At 43.5% G+C, this 18631-nt stretch overlaps 1 protein-coding gene across 7 annotated transcripts in view; it reads left to right on the top strand.

Moving 5' to 3' along the window:
• Positions 1–18631, top strand: part of LOC148025188 (Pseudouridine synthase family protein) — a 174445-nt gene that overhangs the window by 87299 nt on the left and 68515 nt on the right. For all 7 annotated transcript variants that reach the window (XM_087694975.1, XM_087694972.1, XM_087694971.1 and 4 more), the window contains one exon: positions 1118–1320. In XM_087694975.1, the coding sequence (XP_087551101.1) occupies positions 1118–1320 (203 nt within the window). The remainder of the gene's footprint in view (positions 1–1117; positions 1321–18631) is intronic.

Here is an 18631-nt window from a genome sequence, read left to right as displayed (position 1 = left end):
TTTCAACCAAAGTGTACCGTGTGCCACACGCGACGTAGGCAGGAGACTCAGAGGCAGGTGGGAGAGTCAGGTGGGCAGAAGTAGGCACGCCCACGGCCTTGGTGAGGTAGGTGTGGCAGGCCGAGCAGCCTGCAGGTGACTGAAGCGGGAGCAGGAGCAGGTGGAGGAGCAGGAGCAGGCGGGGCAAGTGCAGGAGCGGGAGCGGGAGGGGTAGGAGCAGGCGGGCGCGTGGAACGGTAGGCGACAGGCGGGCGCAGCGGCAGGCCGCAGGCGATGGGAGATAGGCGGGGGCGCGTGGAGCGACAGGCCGTAGGCGACAGGCGGGGGCGCGTGGAGCGACAGGCCGTAGGAGATTGGCGAGCGCGTGGCGGCAGGCGACAGGCGGGCGACTAGCGGGAGCGGGCAACAGGCGGAACGTTGAGACAGGCGACATGCGACTTTTTTAAAAAAAATTAAAAAATTACATGGCTGGAACGGCCGTTCCAAACAGGGAACGGCCAGGGAACGGGCTGGAACGGGCTGGAACATTTCGCCAGCGTTTCCTGGGCTCGTACCTCCCGGAACGCGTTAATCCGTTCCTATGCGCCGGAACGGGCGTTCCCTGTTTCTATGGCCGAAGGCTACAATACTCAATGCAACTGATTTATTAAGTAGCAACTTGGACTATCAGTGGTCCAATCTGATGATATTTTCAGTTCTTTATGACATGCAAAATAATCAAAACTAGTGAAATCTACACATTGTAAGATGTGTTGCCTGTATCCAGTTTCATAGCACTGTGTGTATTTGTAATAATTTGGTTCATTTTGTGAATTAGTAGTTGTGTTTAGGCATGAAAAAGATCTTCTAAGACTTCTTGAAGGTGTACCAATTTGTTCTTTCTGCTATTCATTGTATGTTTTGCTATAAAATAGTGAAGGGAACTTTTCTGCAGAAGAAAGGGGGTTGTAGAGATATTTGGCATGAGGCAATTTAAGAGGATTGTAATGGTTTTAAAGGGAGATTGCACATATATTTTCAACATCTTCAATGTTCATCTTCTTTTTTTGGCAATATTCAAGAAAGACGATGTGAGATAAGGGGAACTGGCTTATTTTGGATATCTTTTTTATGACAGGATGAGCATGCACATTGCCATTTGTCTGAACAGTTCAAGGCAAGGACTGTTAAGAGGTCTTATTTAAGTCTTACATGTGGAGTACCTTCAGGTCGCATAGGTCATGTGGATGTGGCAATCGCACGTGATGTACACAACCGCACTCGGATGGCTGCTGTCCTGAGCCCAAATGCTGGTAGAAAGGCTCGTTCTGCTGTTAGCAGGTGATTGTCATGTGTGCTTATTGGGGCTAACATAACTTTTTCTAGATGGTTTTGAACTAACATTTTCTGGGTCTTGTGTAAGAGATGTTTCACTTTAAGAAAGGTCTGTTGTTAGAACTGCAATTACCGGCAGCTATCTTTGGGCTTATTTGAGATTCTATGCTATCTAATGCACAGTGGCTGGACAAAATTTTAAATATAGGTTTCATAAGCATGCAGATTTCCAGGGTCTAAGTCTACCACGAAACCAAGATGTCTGAATAAAGAAATATTTCCAGTGAGTTAATATAATGAATGAATGAACACCCAGCCATACGCACGGTAATGATGTTCCCAAATCAATTAAAAAATGAGACAGCCATCAGAGTTTGCCTGGGAAAGGGGGAATGTGCAAGGAAAAACTTTCAGTTTGATGATAAGTGAAATGTTCCGAGGAGGAGAATATGTGGCACGAATTCCTTGGTTTGTAATGGTCAAGGAATTGATGCATTCAGAAAAAGATAAAATTAAAAGAGAACTGGGTGTGTTGACGTCTCAGATCATGTTCTATTGGATTCGTGGGGTGTAATTTTTACATAAAAAATCAAACTGCAAATATCTAGCTGGGGCTCTTTTGACATCCCAATCACCTACAAGAGGTGGCCTGCCTTTATAACACAATAAGAAGTTCAATTGCAATTATCTACCGTGGGATTGTTTGACATCACAATCACATTAAAATAATCACATATGAAAGGTGGATTGGGCTTGCAGACAACAAGATTGCTACCATCTGTTGTGGGATTGTTTGACATCACATCACTAAGAAGAGCAAGAGCTGGCATCCCATCTTCCATTTTAGTTCATTGTAAGCCAAAGCTGGCTTTGAATTTCCAGCAATCTAAACAGCCTGGCCTGAAAAATAAGAGGCCACCTACCTGAAACTCATCATAACCAGCAAATGGACCCTGCTGGTCTCCAAAAATTTGATTATGCTCTGCTTGCTGGAGCTCCTTGAGGGCTTGAAGTAGTTGTTTGTTTAGGGGGATTCTGCTGTGCTGTGGCTTCTTGAACTATTGAAGGGATGGTATGCTCTTCAACTGCCTTGCCCTTACGTGTGGCCATGCTTGATTTGGTTACCTGCTGTTTGGGTTGGTTCTAAGCAAGGCCATAGTGCTGCTCTCGGTCTCTATTTAGTTGATTGTGGATGGATGCTTGTGTTCGAGTTTCAATGTCTTCAATTTCCTATCAGGTGAGATGCTCATGAGCATACTTAACTTTATGCAGCTCATTCCTAGATAGCTCTAGGGTGGTCCTTAGGTCTTCATTCTCATGATTATCATGTGCCAACTATCATACTGCCCAAGTCTTATTTCACCTCGCTTGCTACTCTCCTTTTTCCTAAGCTTTAGGTTGGCATGCTGGGGTTTCTATCGAGTCTTAGTTTTTTTTTTGGGGGCTTGGTATTTTTTGAGGACTCCTGTGGCCCACTTCTTTGCCCCGTGATTGTAAAAGATCACATGCGGTTTGTTACTAGTAATGTATAGTTATGAATAGACCTTTGTGTACAATTATCCATACATGTTTCAAGTAACCAAGCATACTATTGTTACTTCAGGTATTGCCAATGTACATTTATCCAAGATAGTTGCCATTGTACTAGTATATGATCAATCACAATTGTACAAATCCACGACTATCAAAATGGTACTCACTGCACTAGTAAATAACCACGCATACTCAAATTCAAGTGTCTAGTAGGCTGATCATAGAAGTATATGTATGGAATTTAGAAGATCTCCAAACAACCTCTAGATACATAAGCATCTCTGTACCAAGAAAGTAGAAGCGGCACCCCCTCTTGACCATTAAGCAATGCTCTAGATCTGTGCTCTGTTGAGCTTGACTGAGCTGGGACCAAGGTTGGCACTAATTGAAAAGCATCAAAGAAAAGCTATAACAAACGAGGTGATTTTATCAATTCATCCTCTATCCATTTTGCATCAAGTGCAGTGCATATTTTTGAAACTACACCAAACAACATTGTGAACCTTTACCCTCGACCTTCCTTTTTGCACGTGCCAATATGTGCTTAGGTACCAAGATTTCATGAAGTTCCTTAACTTGTGGCTACATTCATCACTGATATCCTTACACACATCAACGTCAATCTACAAGCCACCTTATTGATCCTTTTCAATGCTTGAAAATGCCCATAATATCTCATATTGAGTTTAGGGCGCTTTACCCTCCATTTTCTTTAACCTGGCCTTTTCAAAGCAAAACAAGGCCCAATCATCCTTAGCAAATACCAAAGCTTTGTAGTGATAGTCAGCTGCCTTCTTTTGGTTTGCTTGAGTCTTTTGGAGAGCTATCTTTACTTTAGCATAAGCTTCATCCATACTCCCCACATACATGTTAGCCTCAAATATCTCATCCTTTGTATGCAGAATGCGCAAGACTTTCTTTCCTCCTTCCACAATCTCGAATAGGGCCTTGCTAAGGGAATTGCACACTTTTTTATAAGCATATTCCACAAGTAACAAAACTAATTCCCATATAGTCTTATGCTTAAATACATAGCATTAAATAGTATTTGTCTTTTCAGACTACCTATCCATCTGTGGATGAAAACAAGATAAGAACTTTAGTGTTGTACCTATGTTTCCAAAAGCGGCTCTCCAAAATATACTTGTCATGCAGGGGTCCTTGTCACTCACAATAAACTATGGCATGCCATGATATTTATAGATGTTTAGCACAAATAATCTTTCCATGTGATTTATAATGATTTTTTTTCTCATTGGAATGAAATGGGCTTGTTTGTTAAATCTACTGCTTCTAGAGTTAGTTTAAGTCTAGTTTAGTTAGGGATAGGTCTAACTTAGTTTAAATATATTGTACTTCCAATCATGCTAGTACTTGCATCTTTTGAGTGTGGAACTATTGCCCACTCTTGCTCACTGTCTTGTGTTCATTCTCTCTCTCTCTCTCTCTCTCTCTCTCTCTCTCTCTCCATATTTAATAGTTGATATCAGAGCTAGACACGTAGGTTTCGTCTCGCCACCGCTCAAGTAGTTCCACCTATGTGAAGTCCACTTAGCTGGCAAAGGAAGAGGAGTGCTGTTTTGGAGGAAGGAGCTACTTTTTTGGAAGAGGAGCTATCAATAAAGACACTTTTAGTTGCTAGAAATGTCAATGTATGTAATGACTTTGGTTGCTTAATACCCCCTCATAGGCCCAAAAAAGGTATCCTAAGAGGAGTGAGACATGTGAGAGTGCGCAATGGAAGAATAACACCAACATCAATCTATAGATGATGTGTCTATCAAGTGAGGAGAGTCAGCTATATATAGTTGCAAATCCCTAGAATTGGCAGACCTATCATAATGACCCTTAAATTTGGCGGACTTGCCTAAAATGGCATGTGACTGCAATAAATATAGTTTGACTACACAAAAAAAAGGAAAAATGATGATGTGGCATCTTGGGTAGAGGTAGGCACTGGTAGGGGATGAATACCAACTGACAAATATAGAAAATGCATAAGAAATGTGCCCAACATAGAAAAAATTCACACTGAAATGCAAGAGCTTCCATGTCTCTGTCAGACTCTGATAAGAGCTCACAACTAGAAGATGACAGACTGAAAACCCTAAAATATGCTCGCTAGCACTTCCTCTCAAATATTAGGAGTGTTGAAGATCCAACAATCTCATATGATGAAGCATAGAAGCCTTGGGTAAAGGCTTCGAGAAGAGATCTGCTGCATTGTTTTCCGTGGGACAATAAACCACCAATAACTCAAAATCCACGATCCTCTCTTGAACATAATGGTATTGAACTTGAATGTACTTCGTGTGGGCATGAAACATAGGATTCTTAGCCAAAGCTAGGGTACTTTAGCTATCCGTGTGTAGCTAAGGGGATTCTGTTTGGGGAAAACCAATCTCCGCCAATATCCGATGGAGCCACACTGTCTCTATAATGGTAGAAAAAATGGTAGGGTACTTTGCCACTATAGAAAAAAGTGCCACAGCACGCTGCTTCTTGCTCCAAGAGATAGCTCCAGATCCAAGGGAGAAGGAAAAACTTGTAGTGGACCATCTTGAATCCATATCACTTGCTCAATTAGAGTCACTCCAACTAGAAAGACACGGTACTTTTCAAGTATAGGTCCTTAGCCTTGCAGGGTCATGGATGTCTACTCCTAGGTGGCGGGCCTTGATGTTTAGGTATCCATTGAAGCCTTGGTTCAGGTGTCTTAGTTTTGGCTTCATCGATTTGTAGGTATTTAGGTTTGGCAGGTGGTGATGAGTTATGATTCCCTCCTTAGACTTGACGGTTGGTTTCTCTATTAGTGGCTTTTCGGACTTTGAAGGAGTCACACAGCCCTTGTTGAAAGCGATGACTATACGTACATTGCCTACTATGGCGAGGTGAATACACTAGTACTTGTAGTCGACATTGCAATGAGCTTGCTTTTTAAGTGTGCATCCTAACAACGATTTTGTACCTGCATCTTTAGTGTTTGGCAACACATAGCAGATCATTGGTATGCTTTCAGACTAGTCGTGAAGGGCATCACATTGGACTACAATTCAGAGATGGTATCTACAGACGTGTTCTTTTGGTAAATCAGTTCATAGTGTTTATATGCTCTTGGCTGTGAGGTCATGGGGATGTTTAGTGAGTATAGGAGGCCCACCGTCTAGAGCCCTAGAGCTAGTATCGGGCCCATTTTTTATCCCGACAAGTGATTAACCTCAAGGATAAAAATTTAATGTTACTTGTATGTTGTACTAGTTTCAAAGAGAGAGTATGTCACATATGCTCTCATTGTTGAAAGTTTTGATCTCAATGTTCTTATATATGATGTATGGATCAAAGTTGAAGAGCGTAAACTTGTATCTAAAATTGCAATAATGAGCCCATATAAGGAATCTCCATACTTTTTTCTAAGAAAGTATAAGATCCTTGTGTGATAGAAATTAAAAAGCATTCCTCTAGTGATGTATGCACTTTCAAATTGAAAGCATATTAGGAATGAGATATTTCTTAGAAGAACTCTCGAGTGAGTAGTGAAGTGTAGCACCAATTTTGTTTACACAACATGTACAACTTATCCCTAATGTTAAAATTTAACTTCCAAGACAAAGTTGTGCACTTCCTAAGGGGTGTGACTGCCTTACCATGTGGTGTGTGGTGTACGTGATCTTGTGAAACTAGCAGATGGGTCTAACCTTGGGCAAGCCCTTGGTGGTGTCCCACACTTGAGGACCTAGTTCGTGCATCATTGTATGTGTAGTGCATTGCTTAGGGAGGCAGGTCTAGGAGAATGTCCTACCCTTGATGTGCCCTAAGCATGTGCAGTGGGGGACGGGGCTAGGTATGGAAACCCTAGGTGTAGTGATTGTGGCACTCAAGATGCTTTTGGGGGTTCCAGTGTTTCCACTTTTTCTTTCTTTGTCTTTTTCTTTTCTTTTTCATTTTTCATTTTTTTTTTTGAGTAGATGATTATGGCCGGCATTTTGATGCAAGGGGTGCTCTTAGGCTCTACCTCGATCTTCCTCGGATGATATATCATGAGGTGGCTTAAAGACTTAATAAAAAAGGTGTGAGTTTGCAGGTATTCCTAGGCTTATGGCACAGCTTGCCTTTGTACAAGCTCCAATACATGAAGAAGATGCTATTGCTATTCTCCTAAAAGCTGTAAAACACTCTTGTAACCACTCTCACCAACATTCCAGGTCCTACATTGGCAAGTACCATTCAATCCTGTTTGGATGAAGAAAAGAGGAACCACAAAGAAAGCAGCAACAGTTAGGCATCTTCAACTTCTCGTGATCAAGTATTGGTACATACAGCTCTCACTAGATATTCTTTCTATAAGAAAAAATGACATATTGTAAACAATTGTTGGAAGAAGTATCCCAAGGAAATGAAATGTAACAAATGTAAGAAGACAGGGCATATCACTAGTAAATGCCCCAACACTCCTGATGTACCCAAAGAATTGGTGGCCAACTATGCCTCCAATCCATCTAAATATCGATTGTTTTGACTCTTTAAATCATCTACCTAAAACACTCTTGTAAGCCTAATTTATAAAGGCATCCCGGGAAAGGGGGGGACATCTTACATGCCTTGTAATCCAATGCCACCCTGGCATTGAGGGGGGGTGTTAGAAGATAGGAATAGGAACCCACTATAAGCAAGGGAGTATGAGGACAGATGTGTGTGAATAGCCTTAGGGGCAGGGAAACCCTAACCCTAGCTTGGCAAAGGCTATATAAACACTCTATGGGTCACTATCAAGTGTGAGATAGAGTGTACCCAAGTTGTACCTTGAACAACTTATTAAACAAGAATTTGTTATTGTACTTTCAGCCTCTTTCTCCCTCTTGTGCATACATTCCAATGCTACAACTCTGCTTTCAAACACTTTAGCACCTTGTTTTTATGCTTCTATTGCTATTACCGGCTTGAAGAGCATGTATTGGGTTTTATGCTCCCATATATATGCTACTTGCATCTTGGATGTATGGATGCCTTCCACATGATGTTTTGAGCTTTTTTTGCTTGTTTGGCATTCAAATTTTGTTCCAATGGGACCCACTACTTGACACTTGGATATTACTTTAAGCATTTGGTTACACAATTGAGCTTGAGAGTCTTATACTAAGACCATGAGACTCGGTTACATGTACATGCTCTTGTCATACTTTATGTACGCAGTTGATAATTAGTGGACTTGTATTACCACCTTAGAATCAATTCTTTTCTCATGAGACACACATATATGTTTTTTATGTCTACCCAATTATATAACATCACCTAGTTGATCTGACATTACTTTTGGGGAAAAAAGCACCACAGTAGGCTTTTTCTTATTGCTCCAAGAGATAGCTCCACATCCAAGGAAGAAAGCAAAGCCTGTAGTGGACCATCTTGAATCCACATCACTTGCCCAATTAGAGTCACTCCAACTAGAAAGAGTGGTCCCCTCTCCATACATGATCCCGTAGGATTGAGTCCCTTTATAGATAGTGCAGAATGCACACAAGGCACTTGTAATACATAGCATTTGGAAGGGGATCCCTTGCTGCCAATAACTTGGACTTGGGGTCTATGGAGCAAGAAATAGACCGACATGTAGACATACCAAACTTTGAGAGTAATTTGGAGATGTACCTGTTTCAGGAAATGAAGGTGCTTCATGACATCTAATAAATCTCCAAACCAAGGAAGAAGTGTAGGATTATAAGATCCGTCATGTCGAATGCTTGTCGCAATATCTCTCAAGTCTGATCAACCTACTATGAGTCACTCCCTGTGATAATAAGGTCATCAATATACAAGATGACCAACATACACATGTCACTCTCAATCTTGTAATAAAGATTGGGATCATGATTCGAATAATAGAAGTCTCTTTGTAAGAAGGGGTGATTAATCCTCTAGTATCAAGCTTAAGGAGCTTGCTTTAGGCCATGAAGGGCCTTTTGGAACATGTAAACATGGTCCTTCTTCCCTTGCACAAAGAAAACCAAGAGGCTGTGAAACATAAATCTCCTCCTCCAAGACACCATTCAAAAAGGTTGACTACATGTCCATCTGATAAATTGGCCAATAATGATGAGCGGTAAGAGCCAAGATAGCTTGAATAGTGGATGTCTGAGCTGTAGGTACAAAGGTCTCAAAGTAATCCAATCTTGCCTATTGAGAGAAGCCCTTGGAAATAAGCCAAGCCTTATGTGTGTCCAAGGATTCATTTGCAAGATGCTTAGTCTTATAGATTCACTCCACACTAATCACCTTCAGCTTCTATGGACAAGGAATCAACTTCCAAATCTAGTTCCGCTCGATAGAATTGACCTCAGCCTACATATCAATGTGCCAAACTTCTCGTGCAAGAGCCTCATCATCTGTGATAGGCTCATGCTCATGATGGATTTGTGATAAAAGGGCATAATTCACACAAAGTGAACTATTTCATTGGGCTTGAACCCTGGCTAACCTGTGTGGGCCAAGAGGCGTCTCAAGAAGTTGAGTAATCCTTGAATCCTACATGAGCTATTGATACCACCTAGGAATGGTGATAGACCCGGCCTATTATGAAGGATACCGACGGGCCTCTGGTACATATAAAGTAGGTTTGTCTATGGAAGGGATGCCCTTTCCCTAGGGAAGGTAAATCCTTCTCATTTTGATACAAAAGGCTCCCCCTCAAACGGCTCAAACCCATTAGAAGAAACCTGAGGAGATGGAGAAGGGGTAGAAACACTCAATGATGAGGTAGAAGAGGAAGGAGCCATCAAGGGTCGAAGGGGAGAAGAAGAGGGAGGAGGGGGAGGAGTTGTGGATGAAGGGGGGGTGCTAATGGGTAACCTAGAAGGAAGGGGATTGGCTGATGATTGGGAGGGGGGGTGTCAGTCGATAACGAAGAACCACTTGCAACAAAAAAACCATCAATGAGATCTTTGGAGGCTGCAGCCTCATTAGAGATTACATCCCTACTCAGCTTGACGTTTCGAGTTTGTGGGTTGTAGTGTGGATAGCCCTTCGTGGTTGTGATGTAGTCTACGAAGATAAGTTTCTTCGACTTGACGTCGAGTTTGCTCCCTCTTTTCTTCTTGTCCACATGGACATATACCTCACACCCAAAGATGCGAAAATGGGATACAAAAGGCTTCTTTCCAAAGAAAGCCTAGTAGGGAGTCATATTCTGTAATGCCGAAGTAGGGGAACTCCTCGCACGAGGATGGAAGAGTTTTCACCAATGGTAATGGAGCCCCCTCTGGATCTCATGTCCTCAAGCTAATCTTAGTGATAAGTCATGTGGAAAGAGGCCCCACTATCCCCACAAGCCAAGGCTTTTCCTCTGAAGAAGAAACAAGTGCTGTATCCTCCACCTTGAGCAGCTGTGGTAGCGGATGTGGCCATGGAATCCTTGGGTCCCTCCTTGGGCTTCAAATGGGAGTACTTCTATCAACACTTCTCCTCTGGATGAGTGCCCTTGCTACAATGGGGGCACTTGGGCTTCTCCTTGGAATCCTTTGAATCATCCTTTGTATCCTCTCGTTTCCTAGCGTGAGGCTTTTCCTTCTTCCTTCCTCTCCCCAAAGTTGCTGTTAAAGCCTTCGTGGAGCTGGATCCACTGGTATCTATATCTTTGAGCCGCATACTCCAAGGTGAGTGGGACAAGGTCCTCTCAAAGAAGTGAATCTCGGATCCTTGAAGTGAGAACATTGATGTAGAATAAATTGAGCTTCAGAGATGGCAACTGAGTCAAAAGAATTATTGCCATGTCCTCGAAAGACATAGTCCATCCAAGACATGCAAGCTCATCTCTCATGTCCTCCAATTTGTTGATGTGGTCCTTTATGGAAAGAGAATCCTCAACATTGAGTATTCAAAGCTTCTTTTCTAGGGATATGCAGTGGGCAACTATCTTCTCATGGTAGATAGATGCTAGCTTCTTCCAATCTTCCACAACAATCTTCAATCTGCAAATGTGCACTAGGATAGAATTTGTCAAGCCCATAAAAAGAAAAGATCTAGCTCGAGAGTTAAGTCGATCCCATAAGGCAGCAGGGTTCATCATTGATCCGTCAGTGGGATCCTCCACGGGACGAGGTAAAAAATGGAAAACAAACTTCCAAAGGTTGAAGGTGTTGAGAATACTCTCGACCTAAACATGACCTCAATGAATAGTTGGAACCATCCAAGTGGTCCTGCTTGGGCAAAGAAGGAAGTATAGGCAAGGTGCATTGAGGGTGCCATAAGATGTCAGAGTAAAGCAATGCGGAAGTGAATGACCATGGCAAAGAGTGGAGAGAGAGAGAGAGAGAGAGAGAGAGAGAGAGAGAGAGAGAGTGAAACACAAAAAATGTGCAGTGAAGAATGCTGTATAAGAATGCAAAATTATACACACGTGTGCAAAGAGAATATCTGCGTATGTCTCCACTTTGAGGATCTCGATCTCCATTAGCCCCGAGAGCAATCTCTGCAGTCAGTAGGTTGGAATCTGTGAGAGACTATGCCAAGACTGTTGGAAGCTCAGCCTATTTGTAGGCTGGAAATAATGCCAATAATTGATCAAGTCAGCCGATTGATGCAGTCCGAGTGCTGCTACGTGGCACTTGTTTATGTGGCGTTCAGGGAATGACTCTTAACATCCTCTCTCAAATCCTGGACAAAGGTAGCACACGGAGGGATCTGGAATGTCGGTGAAGTAAAGCCTGGGGAAGTGCCCTCGTAAACAAATTTGCAAGATTGTCTTCAGTCTTACAGTATTCCAGATCGATGGTCTGATTCAGAAGCTTCTTCCTGATGAAGTGGTATTGGATCTCGATGTGTTTCGTCCGGGCATGGAAGACGGGATTTCGTGCCAAGGCAATGCAACTCTCATTGTCGCACCGCAAAATAGCAGTATGAGTTTGGGGGCAGCCAAGCTTCTCCAACAAACGTCAAAGCCACACGGTCTCACATGTGGTAGAAGACGCAGCCCGATAGTTTGCCTCAGTCAAAGATAGGGCTATTGTGGGCTGTGTCTTGCTACCTACTGTGGGCTGCGTCTTGCTACTGCAAGAGATAGCATGTGCACCCAAGGTAAAACATTAATTTGTAGTAGACCACTGTTGGTCCACGTCGCTAGCCCTATCTGAATCACTCCAACCTACAAGAACAAGATTAGAAGCATCTGTACTTGCTGGATAGGAAATCTCGAGGTCGGAGGTCCCCCTTAGAAACTGAAGTATCCTCTGGGTAGCCTGCCAATGCACTTGCTGAGGTGCACTCATGAACCCAGCCAAGAGACCTACAACAAAACATAGATCAACCCGTGTGTTGAGGAGCCAAATCAATGATCCAATTAGTTGACGGTAGGGGATAGCATCTGCCAAAGGAGAATATGCGTGTGAAGTGGCCTTCCAGTTTGGATCCATAGGAGTTGAAATGGACGGACAATCCTCCATCTCAAAAGTCACCAAGTGCTTCTGTACATATCTTTGCTGAGAGATGAAAATTCCCCCCTCTAAGTTTGATATATCTCGTGGCCCAAAAAGAAATGGAGAAGTCCTAAATTCGTCATCTCGAACTTCTGATGTAGGGCTGCCTTCGTTTCTTCGACCTTCTGGGCATGATCACCTATAACAATCATATCATCAACATACAAAACAAACAACACACAATCACCCTCTGAAGTGTACACATAAAGTTGTGGATCGGCCCTAAAGCGCCGATAATCCTGGAGAAACGAATCAATCTCTTCGTTCCAAGCACGGGAGCTTGCTTCAAGCCATACAAGGCCTTCTTCTACCTGTAAACCTTCCCATTTGAGGAACCAAAGCTAGGAGGCTGCTCTACATAGATCTCCTTCTTCAAATCACCATTCAAGAAGGCTGACTTCACATCCGACTGAAAGACAGGCCATGTCCTATGACTAGCCAAGGCAAGAACAACACGAATAGTCGCCATGCGAGCAATAGGGTAAAAAGTGTCATGGAAATCAACACCTGGGCGTTATGCAAAACCTTTAGCAACAAGGCAAGCCTTGTGCTTATCCAAAGAGCCATCACTATGGTACTTGGTCTTGAAGACCCATTTGACACCAATCACCTTCTTATGAGAGGGACAAGGCACAAGGTACCAAGTGCCATTCCGCTCAATAGCCTCCAACTCGGCTTCCATCACTTTCCGCCAATCATTAGGCTATAAAGCTTCCTTCACTGATGTAGGCTCTCTATCCTGCATAATACGAGACATAAAACAATAGTTAGAGCAAACAAGATCCATAGTATGTGCTTGGTGCAACCGTGACCTCCGTGGTCCATCCTGCGGTTGCCACTCCTCAGGGACCCCCTCGATCCCTGAATCTCGGAGAGTGTCATGGGCCCAATGAGGAGTCCGAATCTTGCAGCGGTGCTCTCCATTTGTTGAAGTCTCTGGAAGGTCCATTGACAACGCAAGACCAATCCGTGAAGCCAGTGGATGGGGAGGAGGCTTTTCATCCGAAGTAGAGTCCTCAAGAGACACATGCTCGAGAGGAATAGTCGTTGGGACCCTGCTATCACTGGGATCTTCAAGTACAGGGTGATCCTCACTCCCCTTTGGGGTTGGAACCTCCACGAACCGACATTACGGCTTCATGTAGATATCTCTCTTAACAGGATCATACAATTGGTAGCCTTGAGATTGCGAGCCATAGTCCACAAACACTTATCTTCGAGAAGCCGCTTCAAATTTGTCACGTTGTGTCTTCGGGATGTGAACATAAGCGTCACACCTAAAACCCTTGGAATAAGAAATATCGGGCTTTGATCCAAAGTACGCCTCAAAAGGAGTCATACCAACAACAATGGAAGTAGAGGAACGATTAAGGATGTGAACTGAAGTAGCCACAACCTCAACCCATAGACATTGAGGTGTTTGACGATGCTCCATCATGGTACGGGCCATCTCGATCACACTGCAATTCTTCCGCTCCAAAATGCCATTGTCTTGAGGGGTGTTTGTATTGGCAAACTCCTGGTGTATGCCACGATCTGCACAAAACCGAGCAAACTCATTGGAAACAAATTCTTCACCTTTATTTGATCGTAAGGTCTTTAGCTTCCGCCCCGATCGGTTCTCCTCAAAGAGCAACTAATCCTTGAAGTTGGAGAAAGCCTTCGACTTCATCTTCAAGAAATCGGCCCATGTCATCCTGCTGTAATCATCTACTATGAGCATGAAATACAAACTCCCTCGAAGGGATTCCGTCCGCATCGGTCCACAAAGATCGGTGGAAACAAGCTCCAAGGGTGCTAAAGACCGCCCAAGCCTTGATGGGAACAATATCACGAGTCTGCTTCTCACGGATGCAGGATACACAAGGCTGCTGACTACCACAATATGTGGTAAACCTCGAACAAACTGGTCCTTAGATGACTTTTGAAGGTATTCATAATTGAGGTGACCAAACCGAGCATGCCAAAGCTCGGACTGAGTTTGAGAGGTAAGAAGAAGAGAAGTCAAGGCAGAAGAAGACTGCAACTTGTAGACTCCATTCTCCTCATAGCCTAAAGAAAGATCTGCTCTCGATCCTCGATCAAGAATCCAAAAAGAATCCACATCAAATTCAACCAAGAGGCCGAGGGCACAAATCATGTGCATCAAGAGAAGATGATACCCCAAAGCCGTCACATAAAGTACCTCAGATGCATGGGCACCACCACACCCATCTGGAATAAGATGCATGTTGCCCCGTCCTTGAATAGGAATAGATGAAGTATCTCCAATAAGAATCTGACCATGAGAAGGCCATAAATGAGTAACACCCGTTGAAGTAGTCAAGTGCCTAGAGGCACCACTGTCAATAATCCACTCCCAAGTAAATGGGGCTGTCAACGTAGCATCAGAAGCAGACAGGGTCGAATCCTCAACCACCTCCAAATGGAGGAAAGCAACAGATGAGGGAGCAGCCACCGCTTCGGAATCCTTTGAAGATTCTTCTTCTTCTCCTTGTCGAGGCAATCCTTTTTCCAGTGACTTGTTTTGCCACAAATGTGACAAGTAGACTCCTTGTCTTTGTCCTTTTTAGATTTGTCTTCCTTCTTTTTCTTTTGGTCCTTTCCCTTCTTCTGAGAGGATTGACCAACCAAAGCTTTAGATTTCGAAGCATTGGTTCCTTTCAGTTGCTCCTCTTGGTCCAAGACCATAGAAAACAACTCTTCCCACCGAAGAGTCTCATACCGCCCTAAAGCAATCAAGGCGGAATAACAACCACTGAAGCGAGGCAGTAACTGTGAATGAAGAGTTATGGCCATGTCTTTAGAAGTGATCATCTTTCCTGCGTTTTGAACTTGCATCTGAAGCTGCCTTAGCTTGTTGATATGCTCCCGCATGGATGATGACTTGTTGACACTCATAGTCCTCATTTGCACTTCCAAAGAAACTCGCTTCATGACAGTCATTCGATTATACATCTGATCCAACTCCAGTCATATTTCCCTAGCCACCGTCAAATGCCCTATATGAGAGATAATAGCTGTAGTACATGAGAAAAATAAAAATGAGCGAATGCGAGCATTGAGTTTTCCCAATGTGTCTGAGCCTTTGCCAACTCTGCCTTCTCATTGGAAGAGAGTTTGGACTCGTCTTGCGAAGAATGACGATTGATAGACTCTGTAACAAGCTCCGCCAAATCATAGGACTCCAATATGGCAAGCATCATGACCCGCCAGATGCGGTAGTTCTCACCATCAAGCTTTTGATCTAAAGGAAGAGCTGATAGGATGGGCACCTTTTGGTCCATGATCACTTGAAACTCTGTCTTGGCCTCAGAAGACATCTTCACCTACAATGCTTGCACTAAACACAAAAAGAAGCCCCCTTTGACTGTGAAAATACAACCTGCTAGGGTTGAGGTTCGCTCCTGCCGTTCCTTCTTCACCCATCGGAGGCAATGAAAAGGTAAAATTTGCACATGAAGGCCATAAACACAGCCTTCTTCCTTCTCTAACAACAAAAAACAGTAGGAGCTTCAGCAAATCTTCTCTTTTCTCGCACACCCACACTTGCCTCAGCCTTGTTCTGATGCGTAGCCCACCTGCTCGCACTTGAATGTTGAAAACGCAGCCTTGTGTCGCGCTGAAAACTCCTCTTCAGATAGGTCCACCAGTCCTTCAGTGCTCTGATACCATGTCAGAGTGAAGCAATGCGGAAGCGAATGACCATAATAGAGAGAGAGAGAGAGAGAGAGAGAGAGAGAGAGAGAGAGAGAGTGAAACACAGAAAATCGGCAATGGAGAATGCTGTATAAGAATGTAGAATTATACACGGGTGCAGAGAGAATATCTGTGTATGTCTCCACCTCGAGGTTCTTGATCTCCGTCAGCCCCGAGAGCAATCTCCGCAGTCAGCAGGCTGAAATCTGTGAGAGACAATATGCCAAGGCTGCTGGAAACTCAGCCTATTTGTAGGCTGGAAATAATGCCAGTAATTGATCAGGTCGGCTGCATTTAAAGACCATGGTGGCAGGTCTTGTGCGAAACATGGAGGGAGAGGGGAGAAGAACGTTGCTGTACAAACCGACTTGGTGACCTTTGTTTTTCTTGGTCTTTGCTAGAACTAGTGCAATAATCTCTCCGCCTTTTAGAGAAATGATGAGAGACCTCATCCTTTGAATCATCAGTGCCTACAAACTGGTGATAAGACATCTTCTATGACTTGTAAAAAGTACCCAGAAAGCTGCATTTGCTGTAGACAGCCCTTGGAACAGTGGAAAATAGCTATAAATATGATAGAAAGTCAATGTAGACAATCTGCCTGGGGGAGATCAGTTGTTGCCTTGCTAGATACTGCTGTATTTTCAGCAAAATGCTGATGAAAACCTGCCGCTAGATGAAGTTTGACTGTTGCCTTAGAAAACAATATTAGAAGACTGTCACTGGCTGGAGGAAAGTTGCATTTCAGCAAAATGCTGATCTAGAAGGCTGCCTGAGCAATTTGGGATAGTCCTCCTCTCAGCTCCACAGAGCTCTGTGTCCTCTTGTTTGGCAATGATACCATGTGAGAGTGCACTACGGAAGAAGAACACGAACACAGAGAGAAAGGAAGAGAGAGACAGTAGAAAGAAGAAGGAATAATCTGCATTGACTGAAAATGAATGCTGAATACATCAATGTAGACTGATCAGTTCCTGCATGTAGCCCAAGGAATCAATGAGGGCACCAGATTAGGTTGAGAATGATGATTGCAGCAGCAGCAGCAGCACTTGAGACAGAGGAGTATACCAAAGACGGAGTGTGCGAATCAGCAACTTGCAGATGATGTGTTTGCCAAGTGAGGAGGGCCTGCTATATATACTTGCAAATCCCTAAAATTGGCCGACCTGCCATAATGGCCCCCAAATCTGGCTGACCTACCTAAAATGTTGTGAGACTGCAATAAATGCAGTTTGACTGCACCGAAAAATAGGGAGAATGATGACATGGCATCTTGGGCAGTCTAAAGGCAAGCAAGCAGGCATTGGGGCAGGGGGTGAATACCAATTGACAAACATAGGAAATGCACAAGAAATGAGCCTAATATAGAAGAAATGCACACTAAAATGCTAGAGCTCCATGTCTCTATTAGACTTTGACAAACCAAGAGGTGACAAACTAACAACCCTAAATTAGGTAGGCTAACAAGACATACTCTGCTCACGTACAAGTTTTAAATGTACATAAATGTACATCAAATATAGACACAAGGGGATCTCCAAGGATAGTTATGTGGCAAAGTATTTGATGATGAGGGTAGCACCTGTAATCCAATAACCACACTTGAGAGGAAACTTATAAGGAAAATAAATAGACAATGTAATAGCTAAGGGTGCCCACAAAACTCGACCTTGGAAGAGAAGCCACTAGCTCCATATCCATGTTGCTGAGAATGCAAAGGTATGCTTGATACTAGGCCTTGAGAGTGAGGATACTATTCGTGTCTCTATGTTTGACAATATATGAAGGCGTAGCCACTAAGTCAAGGCTGGAACATCTAAGGCTCTATTGTAGCTAAATCCTATAGATACTAGGTGTTGGTATCGAAAATGGTAGAGGAGGTAGGCCGGGGCTCGTGACCAAGGTATGCGAATGTTTGCATGATGAATAGTGACCCCCTTTGACACTAGATGAAGGAGATCCACCTCTGAAGCCCCCCTCGAATCCTCTTTTGAAAGAGATGGGGAATCTGTAAACTCATTAATCATGGCCTTTGGTGTATCTAATGAAGAGTAAATGATTGCTGGTAGTGTCGAAGCAAGCATCTAAGCCAATGAAAGAATGTAGGCCAAACAGCTCACAGAGATATCCTTTGGAGACTAAGTAGAATAGGGATGGGAGGGATGGATATCCGAGATCCATTTGGAAAAGGATTTGCTCAATTGACTTTATCAAAGTTGGTGCTTGTGGAGTAACAGAAGGGAGCAGGGGTGTGTAGCTCTTGAGGAACCATGAGTGGGCTATAGCCTCTGTCTCTTGACGGAGTGGAATGTGGAGCCGAAGTTGGTGGCAAAACAACCGCTATCCTCAATGGAGCGGACTATGAAGCCAAGGGTGGTGGCGAACAGCATTATCTCTTGATGCAGTGGATTGTGATACTAAGTGTTGTGGAAGCCATTGAACTAGAAAGTAGGTGGGGGATACCTTCGTAGCTCGTTGTAGTGGTCTCAAGGAGGGCGTATCTTAGAGTCTCGTTTTGCTCGTAAGGGCATAGTGCTGATTGCATGCATCTTATTGCCTTTCAAGCATAGAACTTTGATAGCTTTTTTATTTTTAGGATCTGTTTGAGTACAACACATTTT

This window comes from Lygodium microphyllum, chromosome 15, assembly GCF_053477565.2.
Source record: "Lygodium microphyllum isolate KBCC chromosome 15, Lygodium_microphyllum_v1.1.10, whole genome shotgun sequence".
NCBI lineage: Eukaryota > Viridiplantae > Streptophyta > Polypodiopsida > Schizaeales > Lygodiaceae > Lygodium > Lygodium microphyllum.
Note: the sequence above shows the minus strand (reverse complement) of the source record. Positions and strands in the feature narration are given on the sequence as shown.